The sequence below is a fragment of the Azolla caroliniana genome, unplaced genomic scaffold (assembly GCF_043228905.1).
Source record: "Azolla caroliniana isolate FFs.n. ecotype wild unplaced genomic scaffold, voAzoCaro1.0.p SCAF_8, whole genome shotgun sequence".
NCBI lineage: Eukaryota > Viridiplantae > Streptophyta > Polypodiopsida > Salviniales > Salviniaceae > Azolla > Azolla caroliniana.
In genome coordinates, this window is record NW_028230443.1 from 4954813 (window position 1) to 4968373 (window position 13561).

Here is a 13561-nt window from a genome sequence, read left to right on the forward strand (position 1 = left end):
CCCACTCGTCAAGGCTTGTATAAAAAGTGCTCACTGGGCACAATGTATGTACAAAGTTCATTATTTGAAATTATAGTGTTGTTGTATCCTCTCTTTGTCTCCCTCTCTCTCAATGTGTATCCATTCTCTGTGTTTACCTAACTGTTGAGTTTCCGAACTAATCTATTATGTATCTGGTGTCTTTTGCACACGCTTCCGCACACGAATACCTTTACAAAACTCAAGTGAAAGATTGATGAGACTTGAGTTAGAGCTCTAAATAAAATTATGTGAAAGGAGAAAACCCGAGGAAGATCTCCCAAAGTCACCAAAAATGTGACTTTTACAATTTTTTACAATGGTGTTGGGCCTCTTTCATATTAGAGTTGTCATTTGCCCTCTAGTTTTGGGTGACATGTACTCTATCTCCATTTTTCTAGTGTTCCTTTAAGCTTTCTATGTATTCTAGTGCCAATGTCTTCGTCTCTCTTGTCCCAGATGATGACGGGAACCTGACGTTCCTTATGCGCAACGCTCGGCCACAACTAAGATTCTTTTCATACACAGAAAACGGGAAATAGAACACGACACAAAGAGGAGAAAGATACACAGGAGGTTAACGTGGAAAAACCCCAAACTAGGGGAAAAAAAACCACGGCAGCCCACAGGCTGCAAACTATCACTATGTATGAATGTACAAAACAGTGAGTTCACGGAGGCAACGACCTCGGACTCACGATCTTCGCCACAGGCGGCGGTTACAACAGAGGCAACGACCTCGTCTCTCTCTCTCTCTCTGTACAGTTACGCACTCTCTCTTCTTCTTGCACCAACAAGAAAAAAATGACAACAACAACAGTTACTAAAAGTTTTCCCTAAGTCATATTTATACTAATATGACTTTTCGGCTATTTACAAATATAGCCTCGATGGGCTCTCAGAAACATATTTACAAATATGTCTCTTCCTCTGGTTCATACCGGGCCTGCACCATCCGGCTCTCCGTAGCCGGGTACTCCTCATTCGGTTCATACCGGGATTGCACCATCCGGCTCTCCGTAGCCGGGTACTCCTCATCCGGTTCATACCGGGCCTGCACCATCCGGCTCTCCATAGCCGGGTACTCCCCATCCGGTTCATACCGGGCCTGCACCATCCGGCTCTCCGTAGCCGGGTACTCCTCATTGTTCGTCGGCACTGTTCTTCTCCCTTCCCATCCGGAGGGACCTGTTTCCCAACAGATGATAGGGTAAAGGTGAATGACTGCACACTTCCAGGTGCATGTCACTAGGTGTAAGGTAGAGATGAATGTAGTTGGGCTAGTATTTGTGGGAAGCTAGGGGGTGCTAGTGGGGTGGCGGATGGAAAGGAAGGGTGGAAGGGTGCAGGGAGGCATTGGATGTTGAGAGGGGGAAGTTTAACATCCTCCATTTGGAAGGTGACCATGAAGTGTTCTTTTATGTTGCCTAATAGCCAATTGTAAGCAACATAATAAGCAATTGGCGAGGGCAAGGATCAACTGAAACTAGCATAGGCGGGTATGACGCGTGTGTTGACCATCTTTTCAAAATTGTGCTAGTGGGTGGAGGGAAAGATGTTGACATGTCTCCAGAGGCTGACTATTTTGAAATGGGTTGGACCTTTATTAAGATCGAATATAAGTGTCTAGGTAGGATGGTTGTAGTGGTACATCTACGGGGCATGAAAATAGCAAGCCTTGAGGAGAGTCCAGAGAAACTACAAAATGCAGATGATTGCTTGGATGCCAAGATCAAAGATATCACACCTCTCCTTTCTTGAGTTGTTCTAATTCTTAGTGAAATCCATTGAAGAGCTGAAATTGGTCAACTAGGTTTGCATAAACATGCATGGCCTTGAAGCTCTTGACAATAGCTACCTTCAAAGGAAAGGCATGCAAGATTAGTTATTGTAGTTATTAGTGGAGCATGAGGTGTGTAAGAGGGTGATTGAATGGGATGTCCTTTTGAAGTATAACATTTGTTAATTTAAGGCTCAAACAATTGAGTACACGGGTGTGGGTGTGGTTGCGGGTGTGGAGTTGGTTGGTGGTGGAGGTGAATTGTGGCGAGGTCATGGGGGTGGGGTGAGGTGGGGGCATTGGGATGGGGTTGGGAATTTTGTGGTGGGGGTTGTGGGTGGGTGGGGTTGGTGCCAAACATTATGGAAGGTATACAATGGGTGAGTAGAGGTGGCGAGGGAAGAAGTGAGTGTTAAGATTACCAGTTGACACCACAACAAAAAGATAAAAGCATTAGTTATGATGATAAAGACAAAGTAAAAGATTACAAGAAGAACATTAAGAAAAGACAAAATAATAGTTACAAAGAAGTAATGGCTACTCGTTATATATATTGTGAAATGCACATAAAGAGATCAAAACCAGCCTACTTAGCTTCTTACGTCTTGCTCAATTTATAGTTGATACAAAGGTATCCATTTGGATTGACTTAGCTACATGCGTGCTAAAAGGGTGGGTTGGCTTAGCTACATGCATCCTAAAAGGGGTATGCTAAAAGGGTGGCACAAAGGAACACATGCACACCACATTTCCCCCATGAGAGAAACAAGGGGGTTTATGACACGGGGAAAGGATGAGGGTCAGAAGATGGGCTTGGTGTGGCATAGGGCTTGATACATGCAACATGGGCAGAGGTAAATCTGGTGTTTGAATCGTGTCGGAGCAAGTACGTAGTGGATCTGATGGCACGAACTATAGTGAACGGGCCGATCCATTGGTGCATGAGGGATTTGCTGAGACCGTGCCATTAGACTAGGAAGTAAACAAGGACTTTGGTTCCATCAACATAAGTTGGGGTAATTTGAACCACATCGTAGTGCTGCTTCTGGCGCAACTGTGCGACTTGCAGGTTTTGGGAGTTGGCTTGTTGAAGGAGGGGGAGCATTTGTTGGAGCTAGAGCCCTCAAGTGGCACTATCCATGTTGGCAGGTTTGGAATGGACGTCAATGGATGATTCTGTGGGAGGCGAGGGTCTCGCCCATAGAGTGCTCGAAAAGGGCAGATCCGTGTTGACGCTTGTACGGATGTATTGTAGGCATGGGTGAGGCCAAGTTTTGTGGCATGGATTGATGTAAACGACAATCTCCTGCTTGTGGGTCTTGTTGAGGCATTCGGTGAGGCCATTTGTCTGAGGATGGTATGAGAACATAAACACTTGCTGGACACCTAGTTGAGTTGCAATGGTGTTGAGGACATCCTCGTGGAACTGGTGGCCTTGATCAGATAATAGTTGGACGGGGTAACCATGCTGAAAAATTACCTTGTGCAAAAGTTGGGAGGCAATTGTTGGCGCTGTGACGTCAGGGATGGCAATGGTTTCAACCCATCTGGTGAGGCATTATGTTATGACTAGGATATACTTGTTGGCTTGGGGGTTTCAGGAAAAGGTCCCATGAAATCCCATTCGACGAGCTTGAAAGGTGACGTGACGCTGATGGGTTGGAGCATTCCAGTGGTTTTGACTGCAGGTTGATGTGTTGACACAACGCACATTGTTTGATGTAGGTAGAGACATAGTGCCGCATGTTGGGCCAGTAATACCTAAGGCATAAATTTTCAAGAACCTTGTGGAAACCGAGATGGCTTGACAATGGGTGGTCGTGATAAAATTGGAGGTATGTTTTGTTATAGGGAATGAGGGATGTAGAGGTGAGGCTTGTGATGTGCATGAATGAAGAACACCAAGTTATCACAGAGCATGAACCTCTCTTGTGAGGGAAATGGTTGGAGGAAGCGCAAGTGATGGGTTATCTCTTGGATGGCCGGGTCATGTTACTGAAGTGTAACAACGACAATGGAAGTCCGGATGGCTCGGGGAGAAAGTGGATGGCTTGGAATTCGGCGCAAGAGAGATTATTATCAACCAAATTGGTTACACCTTTTCGATAGGAGAGGGTAAATTGATAATATTAGAGTGCCAACGTCCATCGCAACAAACAGCCTGGGGGGTGAGGTTGATGGATAAGAGAAAGCAAGGCTTCGTGGTCAATCTCAATCATAACCTGTCCACCATGAAGGTACGGGTGAAAACGCTCGAAAGATCAGACGATCGCAAGTAGTTCCTTATCGGTGGTTGAGTAGTTGCATTCAACTGGTGTGACAGTTCGGTTAATGAAGGAGATTGCTTTCTCTTGCTCGTGGCAATCTGCTTGCAAGAGGACGACTCCTAACCCATGGTTTGCGGCGTCTGTCTGCAACATGAATTGATGATCAAAGTTAGGATGGATGAGCAACCCTAATTCTTGAACCATTGTTTTGAGGTGACGAAAGCTCTCTTCGCAAGCAAGATCCCAAATGAATGACACACCTTTCTTCAAGAGTTGGCGGGGGGGAAAGGTGATAGAGGTGAGGTTCGGGATGAATTGAAGGGAACAAGTGATCATGGCCAAAAACCGCTGCAATGTTTTTATTGAGGTGGGATAGGGATAATCGGTGATGGCAACAACTTGTGCAAGGTCCATACGGATTACATCACCAGAGATGATGAAGCCGAGAAAATGGAGGCGCTTCCCCATCGACACTTCTTCCATTGGAGTTGCAAGTTATGCTTAGTTATGTGAGCGAGGACTTCAACGAGAGTTTGTAGATGGCCCCCCAAGTGGTAGTGTGGATAAGGATGTCATCGAGATAAACGAGGAGGACGCCTTTGCTGATGAGGGTGGCGAAGATGGAGTTGGCCATGCGTTGGAATGTGCATCCGATGTCATGGACACACCAAGCATGGAATAAGACAGAGCACGAATGGTGAGGCTATGACGGAGCGATGACGCGAGGAACAAGAGCATAAAGATAGAGATGAAGATCAAGGAGAGAGGATGGGCGAAATGGGAATACTAGATTGATATGTCCATGACTGGCGTTGTTCACCTTGAATTCCTTCAAGGTGAACTCAACTATTTATACTAAGTGGCATGCATACCTGTTGCACGCATGTGATACAATAGAGCATGTAGGCAGTAGGTACGCATGCATGTGCCAAGTGTTAATAATACAAGGGAGAAATTATGCACATGATGCTAGCTAAAACCTACAATGAGGAAGTATATACATGATTATATGCTAGATGTGTGGTTAACACATAACACTCGATTACAACATGGTTATGTCAAGAGTTCGAATCTTGACATTATCCCCCCTCCAACGATGCCTTCCCAAATCGTTTGTCAGCTTAAGGGGATATTGTTGATGAAAAACTTAGATCACCTCCAAAGTATTTTGTAAACCCTAGACAAGGAGTAACCCTTCCACAAGACGAGGTATTTAACACCAACGGGCATGAGCGACCATGTGTGGTCCTCGGCTAGAACTGGAACACAAACATCAACGGGTGTGAGCGACCATGTGCGGTTCTCACGGGGAGCATGAACACCAAGGGGCATGAGTAACCATGTGAGGTCCTTGCCAGGAATTGGAACGGTCCTCGCTGAGAGTTGGAACACGAACACCAACGGGGGTGAGCAACCATGTTGTCCTCACCGAGAAATGGAACACGAACGGGATTAATCGACCATGTGTGGTCCTCACCAAGAACTGGAACATGAACAACAACGGGCATGAGCGACCATGTCGGTCCTCACCGGGATCTAGAACACGAACAATAGTTGGAGTGAGCGACCGTGTGTGGTCCTCACCGGAGACTGGAACACGAACGAGAGTGAGCGACCATGCGGCCCTCACCGGGAACATGAACACGAACGGGAGTGAGCGGTCATGTGCGGCCCTCACCGGGAATAGGAACACGAACAGGCGTGAGCGACCATGCGGCCCTCACTGGGAACTCGAACACGAACACCAACGGGAGTGAGCGACCATGTGCGGTCCTCACCTGAGACTAGAACACAAACGGGAGTAATCAACCATGTGTGGTCCTCACCGGGAACTAGAACATGAACAACAACGGGCATGAGGAACCATGTCGGTCCTCACCGGGATCTGGAACACAAACAATAGTTGGAGTGAGTGACCATGTGTGGTCCTCACTGGAGACTGGAACACCAACACCAACGGGCATGAGAGACCATGTTGGTCCTCATCGAGAGTTGGAACACGAACACCAACGGGCGTGAGCGACCATGTGTGGTCCTCACCGAGAACTGGAACATGAGCCGCAATGGGCATGAGTGACCATGTTGGTCCGCGCTGGGATGTGAACATGAAAAATAACTGGAGTGAGCGACCATGTGCGGTCCTCACCGGAGACTGGAACACGAACGGGAGTGAGCGACCATGCAGCCCTCACCGGGCACAAGAACATGAATGGGTGTGAGCGACCATGCGGCCCTCACCGGGAACTCGAACACGAACGTGCGTGAGCGACCATGCGGCCCTCACCGGGAACTGGAACACGAACGGGCGTGAGCGACCATGCGGCCCTCACCGGGAACTGGAACACGAACACCAACGGGAGTGAGCGGCCTTGTGTGGCCCTCTCCGGGAACTAGAACACGAACACGAACAGGAAAGAAACTAAAAAATAGAGACAATGATGAGGAGAACTAAAAGCCAATGAAAATTATGAGAAGAAACTAGGAGATAAAAACAACGAGGAAGATAGGAAATGAAGCGATGTTGATGATGGTACGGTGACGATGGTAACTCTAGAAGCAAAGGCGATGACGAAGACGGGTGATGCTTCTAGTTGGAAGGTGAACAAACTGTCACGGACACACCAAGTGCGGACTAAGACGGAGCACGGATGATGAGGCTTTTAGTTCTCCTCATCATTGTCTCTATTGTTTAGTTTCTTTCCCGTTCGTGTTCGTGTTCTAGTTCCCGGTGAGGGCCACATGGTCTCTCACGCCTGTTCGTGTTCCAGTTCCCGGTGAGGGCCGCATGGTCGCTCATGCCTGTTCGTGTTCCAGTTCCCGGTGAGGGCCGCATGGTCGTTCACGCACGTTCGTGTTCCAGTTCCCGGTGAGGGCCGCATGGTCGCTCACGCACGTTCGTGTTCTTGTGCCCGGTGAGGGCCGCATGGTCGCTCACTCCCGTTCGTGTTCCAGTCTCCGGTGAGGACCGCACATGGTTGCTCATGCCCATTGCAGCTCATGTTCCAGTTCTCGGTGAGGACCTCACATGGTCGCTCACGCCCGTTGGTGTTCGTGTTCCAACTCTCGGCGAGGACCAACATGGTCTCTCATGCCCGTTCGTGTTCGTGTTCCAGTCTCTAGTGAGGACCACACATGGTCACTCACTCCAACTATTGTTTGTGTTCTAGATCCCGATGAGGACCGACATGGTTCCTCATGCCCGTTGTTGTTCATGTTCTAGTTCCCGGTGAGGACCACACATCGTCGATTACTCTCGTTCGTGTTCCTGTTCCCGGTGAGGGCCACATGGTCGCTCACTCGTTTGTGTTCCATTTCTCGGTGAGGACATCATGGTTGCTCACGCCCGTTCGTGTTCGTGTTCCAACTCTCAGCGAGGACCGTTCCAGTTCCCGACAAGGACCCCACATGGTCACTCATGCCCCTTGGTGTTCATGCTCCCCATGAGGACCGCACATGGTCGCTAACACCCGTTGATATTTGTGTTCTAGTTCTAGGCGAGGACCACACATGGTTGCTCATGCCCGTTGGTGTTAAATACCTTGTCTTGTGGAAGGGTTACTCCTTGTCTAGGGTTTACAAAATACTTTGGAGGTGATCTAAGATTTTCATCAACAATATCCCCTTAAGCCGACAAACGATTTGGGAAGGCATCGTTGGAGGGGTGATAATGTCAAGATTCGAACTCTTGACATAACCATGTTGTAATCGAGTGTTATGTGCTAACCACACATCTAACATATAATCATGTATATATTTCCTCATTGTAAGTTTTAGCTAGCATCATGTGCATAATTTCTCCCTTGTATTATTAACACTTGGCACATGCATGCGTACCTACTGCCTACATGCTCTATTGTATCACATGCGTGCAACAGGTATGCATGCCACTCAATATAAATAGTTGAGTTCACCTTGAATTCCTTCAAGGTGAACAACGCCAGTCATGGACATATCAATCTAGTATTCTTAGTTCGCGCTTGATGTGTCCGTGACATCCGACATCAGATAGGCCAAATGGCATGCAGGTGAATTGGAATGCTCGCAACGTGTGTGGAATGCGGTTTTGTGGGCGTCAGAAGGCTTTAAAGGCTTCGAAGGCGATGGGAGGGAGTTGGGATGCCATGAATGAGGTTTTAGCGGCTAAAATTCTACGTCGCTTCTCTACCAATATGTGAAATCACATAAAGAGATCAACACCTACTTAGCTTCTGACTTCATGCTCAATTTATTGTCGATACAAAGGTACCCATTTGGGTTGGCTTGGCTACATGCACGCTAAAAGGGGTGTGCTAAAAGGGTGGCACAAAGGAACACATGCACACCACAATCGATATATACATATATAAAGTATAACTTGTTCTACATTGTTATTAAATCTCTCTCTCTCTCTTTATCAATCCCTTCCATCTTGTTCTAGCTTTTCTTACATGATATCAGAGCATAGTTGCACGATCTAAATCTCATTTCTAAACTCTTCTACAACTGACAAAAATCTCCACATATTATTTAAGGTAAGAAAATCTCATTGCATCCTATCACTATGGCAAGCTCAAGTAAAAAGTGCACCTTAGACAAATTGACAAAGAAAAACTACAAAACATGGAAGACTCAGATGGAACTTCTACTTGATGTTGACAAGCTCCTTGAAGTCACAATTGGCGCTAGTCGAGAACTTGAAAATCGACAGTCAGACAAATGGAAGGAGTTAGTGTGGCCAAAGTTGGACAAAAAAGCTAAATTGGAGATAATATTAAATGTAATGAAAAATAGAAAAATAATATTCGAAAACCCACATCTATAGCTGCAATGTGGGCAAAACTGATGGAACTATATGGACCTCAAGATGGTACAAGTAAACTTCTCACCTTAGCTACAATGCTCAACAGATAACAATGACAATCTCCATCAATCGATTTCAAAGGAGTCATCCTGCAAATAAACAAGGGTACAAACTTGATAAATTAAGAAACAGTGAGTCTAATAACACATACAATAAGAATGAAATACAAAAATACTATGGGAACAACTCATGAAAAAATGGAAGCTTTAGAATTATATGTAGATATTACAAGAAGGAAGGAGATACTGATGAGTATGTCATCTCTGGCAACAAGAGAAAAACTCCAACCAACCCCATGCACATAATGTTATTATCCAACAAGCAGATAGAGAACCAGACTACTCTTTTGAAGAAGAACTTGAACAAAAAAGAGAACATGATGAAGAAGAGTACATTCAGGAATATCATGCAAACAAACATGAAGAAAACCAAACTGAAGATGATAGTACGTGGTTCTTGGATACTAGAGCTAGTCATAGTCTAATATATTGAAAAGACCAGTTGGACAACTATCGAGAGCTCCCAACACCATTGACGCTCACATTCAGTGGCAGTTGGGAGAGGCAACATCAAATTAAGGCTTATCAATAATCACGTTGTACAAATTTCTGATATATACTTTGTACTTGGAATTGCATAACATCTTTTATCAGTGGGACAAGCTGCCTACTGCAAAAGAAATGACAATTAAATTCAACAACCAACAAGCTACCATGTATATCAAAGATTACCAACATGAGATAAGAATTGTATCATGTCTAAAATAGGGGCAATTATATCATGTCAAGACAAATCATAGACAAGCATTAGATGCTAAAGTACATCAAGTAGAAGAAGACAATGTGCTCCCCACCTATCTATGGCACTGCAATCTCGATCATCTACATACACCAACACTCAAGTTATGTCAAAATCAATTGATATTTGTGAAGGATATTAGTATGGGAAAATCGCTCAAAAGTCATTCCCAATAAGTACGTCAAAGACAAAGGAACTACTTCAACTTGTTCACTTGGATGTATGTGGACCAATAACTCCCAACTAACTCTCTACAACAGGGTAATTTATAACCTTCATCGATAACATTTCACAATTTAGAATGGTTAACTTTCTTAAACAAAAAGGAAATGCATTTAAAGCAGTTTCTACATATAGAAGCTTTGTTGAAAATCAAACACAACTTAAAGTAATAAGAGGTGATAATGGTGGAGAGTTTGTTTCAAAAGAGTGGGTCCAAGCCTTTAATGAACAAAATGGTATATTTCATCAAAAATCAATGGTCTACACACCTCAACAAAATGGGATAGCCAAGAGAAAGAATCACACCTTATTAAATGTAGCTAGGAGTATGCTGAAGACAAGTGGGATGGACTCGAGATTATGGGCAGAAGTAGTAGCTACAACTTGTTACCTACAAAATAAAACTCGTCACCAAGCTATAGAAGGACAAGGGCCATATACCATGTGGCAAGAGACATATATGAAGGTGATCGAAAAGCAGTTTTCCTTGGTGGTTGTCACGCTGGGGATTTTCGGGGTTGGTTATTGTCACATGAGGAGGTCCAAATCCAAATTATGTGTGTTGGTCGGCCACAATATTCAAGTCAGGTGGTGGCCATGTTGTCCAACTATCTCACGGGGATTGAGTGGTACATGGGCTCATGCGGATCCTTTCGGTCTCGAGGCGTCTTTTGAGTTCTATCGAGTCTAATGTCCCTTCAAGTTCCCTTTATTTCCACAAAATGCCCCTCAAAATTTTCTTTATTTCCCCAAATGCCCCTCCAAGTTATTTTGTATTTCCCCAAATGCCCCTAAGCCATCACTGTTGATCTGACCCCCCTCTCTCTGTTTCTCTCTCGCTCTCTGAGTGAGAATCGGAAGAAGTATGTTGCGAGGACTTCGCAGAGTCCATCGTTTGTGTGGATCATCCACAGCTCGACATGCATCTGCTCAGCCTCCATGGTCTTCTTCCTCCCAAACACGCCTCCCAGGTAATCTCCTTCTTCTTTCGATTCCTCCTTTCCTTTTTCTTCCTTCTACCAGATTTCGATTCCGTTACATACGTAAATACATCATATATATGCCCACATACAGTTGGATAGAAGCGTAGATGCATTTTCTTGGTATGCGTATGTGTTATGTGTATGTGTATGTGTGTGCGTATGTGTGTGTGTGTGTGTGTGTGTGTGTGTGTGTATGTGTGTGTGTATGTGTATGTGTATGTGTATGGGTATGTGTATGTGTATGTGTATGTGTATGTGTATGTGTATGTGTATTTGTATGTGTATGTGTATGCTAGGATGTGTATTTGTGTATAGATATTTGTATATGCTAGGATGTGTATTTGTGTATAGATATTTGTATATGCTAGGATGTGTATTTGTGTATAGATATATGTATGTTAGTATGTGTGTATTTATAGATATATGTATGTATGTGCTCTTCTACAGTAAATTAACTGGTAGATCTGGAACGTGTGTATGTGTAGATATATGTAGAAGTATGTAAGCGTATTTATGTATGTATGTTTATGTATAACTATGTACGTTTGCTTGTTTATATGTATATGCAAATATCTATGTCTTGCACTTTCGATTGGATTTTTCATTGTCTTGTTCCATGCATTGGTCTTTGAAGCTTAAACTGTTGTAATTAGAGGGATTCAGAAAAGCTGAACTATTTTCTTTTAGTCTTTTTTGTGTGAATACTGCATATTTTAAAAGATCAATTAGATTTATCAGTTTACGCTTAGGAGTGGAGGAAAGTCTTTCGGACATAGGTTTCATATTTATCGTACATAACTGGTAGTCTCTCTTTTATGGTTAGGATGCTGCTGAATGGAGTCAATTTGTAAAGTGTTTTACATGAGTGCCTGAATGGTAATGGACGCACATGATGTGTATCTAATTTTTTTTTTGTTTTTGGTCTTTAGTCTGACCTTTATACCATTGTGTGATATCATAGAATGATGGGGTAGATCAGAGGTTGTTTATGAAGGGTTTTTCTTTGAGTAGTTTATGGGGAAAACTGGGAAATACTCCTGAGTATTCGTTAACTTCCAAGTGCCCTTGGTGAGCTGCCTTCAAGAAATTATTTGTAATATTTGAGCAATTATATGGTGGATGGCTGTTCTTTTTCTCAGGTTTATATGTTCTATTTGAGCAGTTATAAGGTCAATTCATCCCTTTTTTTTCTCTTTTGGGGAGTTCACCGGTGGTATTTTGTGGAAATAGAAAAGCTTAGGCGTATCGCAGAGATTTCCTTATGTTTTATCAAGCTGATATTTGTATGTCATTGAATCTAAGTGCTAGATGAAAGTGATCATAGAGACCTTAGAGATCTTGACCATCCATGACTTTTAATAGGAAGATGTTTATTAGACTTCTATGACTAGATAGAGAATGTGTTCACATTCCTTTTTGATTCCACATGAAATGGTTGAGTTCTTTTCGTTCGCTATGGTCAGCAGGTATTGATGTAGAGAAATATTGGTTCAACAGGTATATTAAATAGTATGGAAAGAGAATCACGAGTAGAGGACCATAAATGGGCAATTGTCAGAGGCTGTTCATGTCGGAGTGTCAAAGTGGATTCTTTGTCAAGCCGATTTTATCGATCCGAATATGATTTAATTTTGAACAACTCTCCAACATATTCAACTAAAGCTAAAGAAGAAGATAAATCTCAAGGAATGGAACAAGAAGAACTAAAATATAAATCACTTGAGGATTTTCAACATGAAGAAATTGTGGGTCCAACTGTGGAGAGAGACATGTCTGCAGTAGCTGACGAGCTTAGAAAAACACATTTGGAAATAAGAGAGGTTATAAACAAATTTTCCAAATCTATCCTGGCTGTCGGCGTAGTTCACTTGATATGGGGAGGGATGATGTTTAGAGTCATTGATTCTTCCTTTAGCCATGCCTTATTAACTCAAGTATGTTTGTCTTCATTTGTGTTCTTTGGTTTATCGTACTATTCTAGGCAAACCCTCAAGCCTATTGAATTTTTCACTAAGCTTGAAGAGCGAAGTCGGCTTCGAATGATCACTCTTTCCTTGCAAGTCACTAAGACACTAAGTGCCTTCTTTCAACGTGGTTATGGTGTCAATTTGGCTTTGTCTTTGGCGTTAACTGCGAATTTGTTGGGTTGTCTTAAGTTCTTCTTTTCATTTTGATGAGAGAGAGAGAGATGGAGCCAAGTAGTCTCACCAGTGAAAAGATCAAATCAACCGCTTTTTATTAAAGCACAATTGTCAAAGTCAGAGTAACGTAATCATGCCAACTTTTTTATGATTGAGGAGGAAATATATTGAGTTGCTACAAGGTCTAAGTAGCTGAATAATTTCACTTTTTGTGATTTACTATGATTGGCCATGGAACATGACTTCCTTTGAGTTATCTAAAACATTGTTCGATATCTCTAGTGCTATGTTGATGTGTATGCAGTGCTTTGTCTATTCATACTGACAATTACTTGGTGATGCCATGGCTTAAATTCCATTCTCTACTCCACTGCTTCTAAATAAACTGTAACGGTCTACATCTTTGTTCTAACCCTAATTAACCTTGCATGTTATTGATAATATAGCAAAGCTGGGTAGAAATTTCAGCTATCATGTATGTGTATTGGGATTTCCTTGAGCAAATTGGCCAT

The 13561-nt window shown here is 43.5% G+C and overlaps 1 protein-coding gene across 2 annotated transcripts; it reads left to right on the top strand.

Annotated features, from left to right (window-relative positions):
• Window positions 1-10719: 10719 nt before the first annotated feature.
• Window positions 10720-13324, top strand: LOC147860879 (uncharacterized). 2 transcript variants are annotated; one of them, XM_087323877.1, is made up of 2 exons: window positions 10720-10896; window positions 12406-13324. In XM_087323877.1, exons 1-2 carry the CDS (start codon window positions 10791-10793, stop codon window positions 13080-13082), a joined length of 783 nt encoding a protein of 260 aa, XP_087180003.1. In that variant the 5' UTR covers window positions 10720-10790; the 3' UTR covers window positions 13083-13324. The 2 variants fall into 2 exon arrangements, with proteins under 2 accessions (XP_087180003.1, XP_087180004.1); XM_087323878.1 differs by having other exon boundaries at window positions 10779-10896; window positions 12375-13324.
• Window positions 13325-13561: the final 237 nt, after the last annotated feature.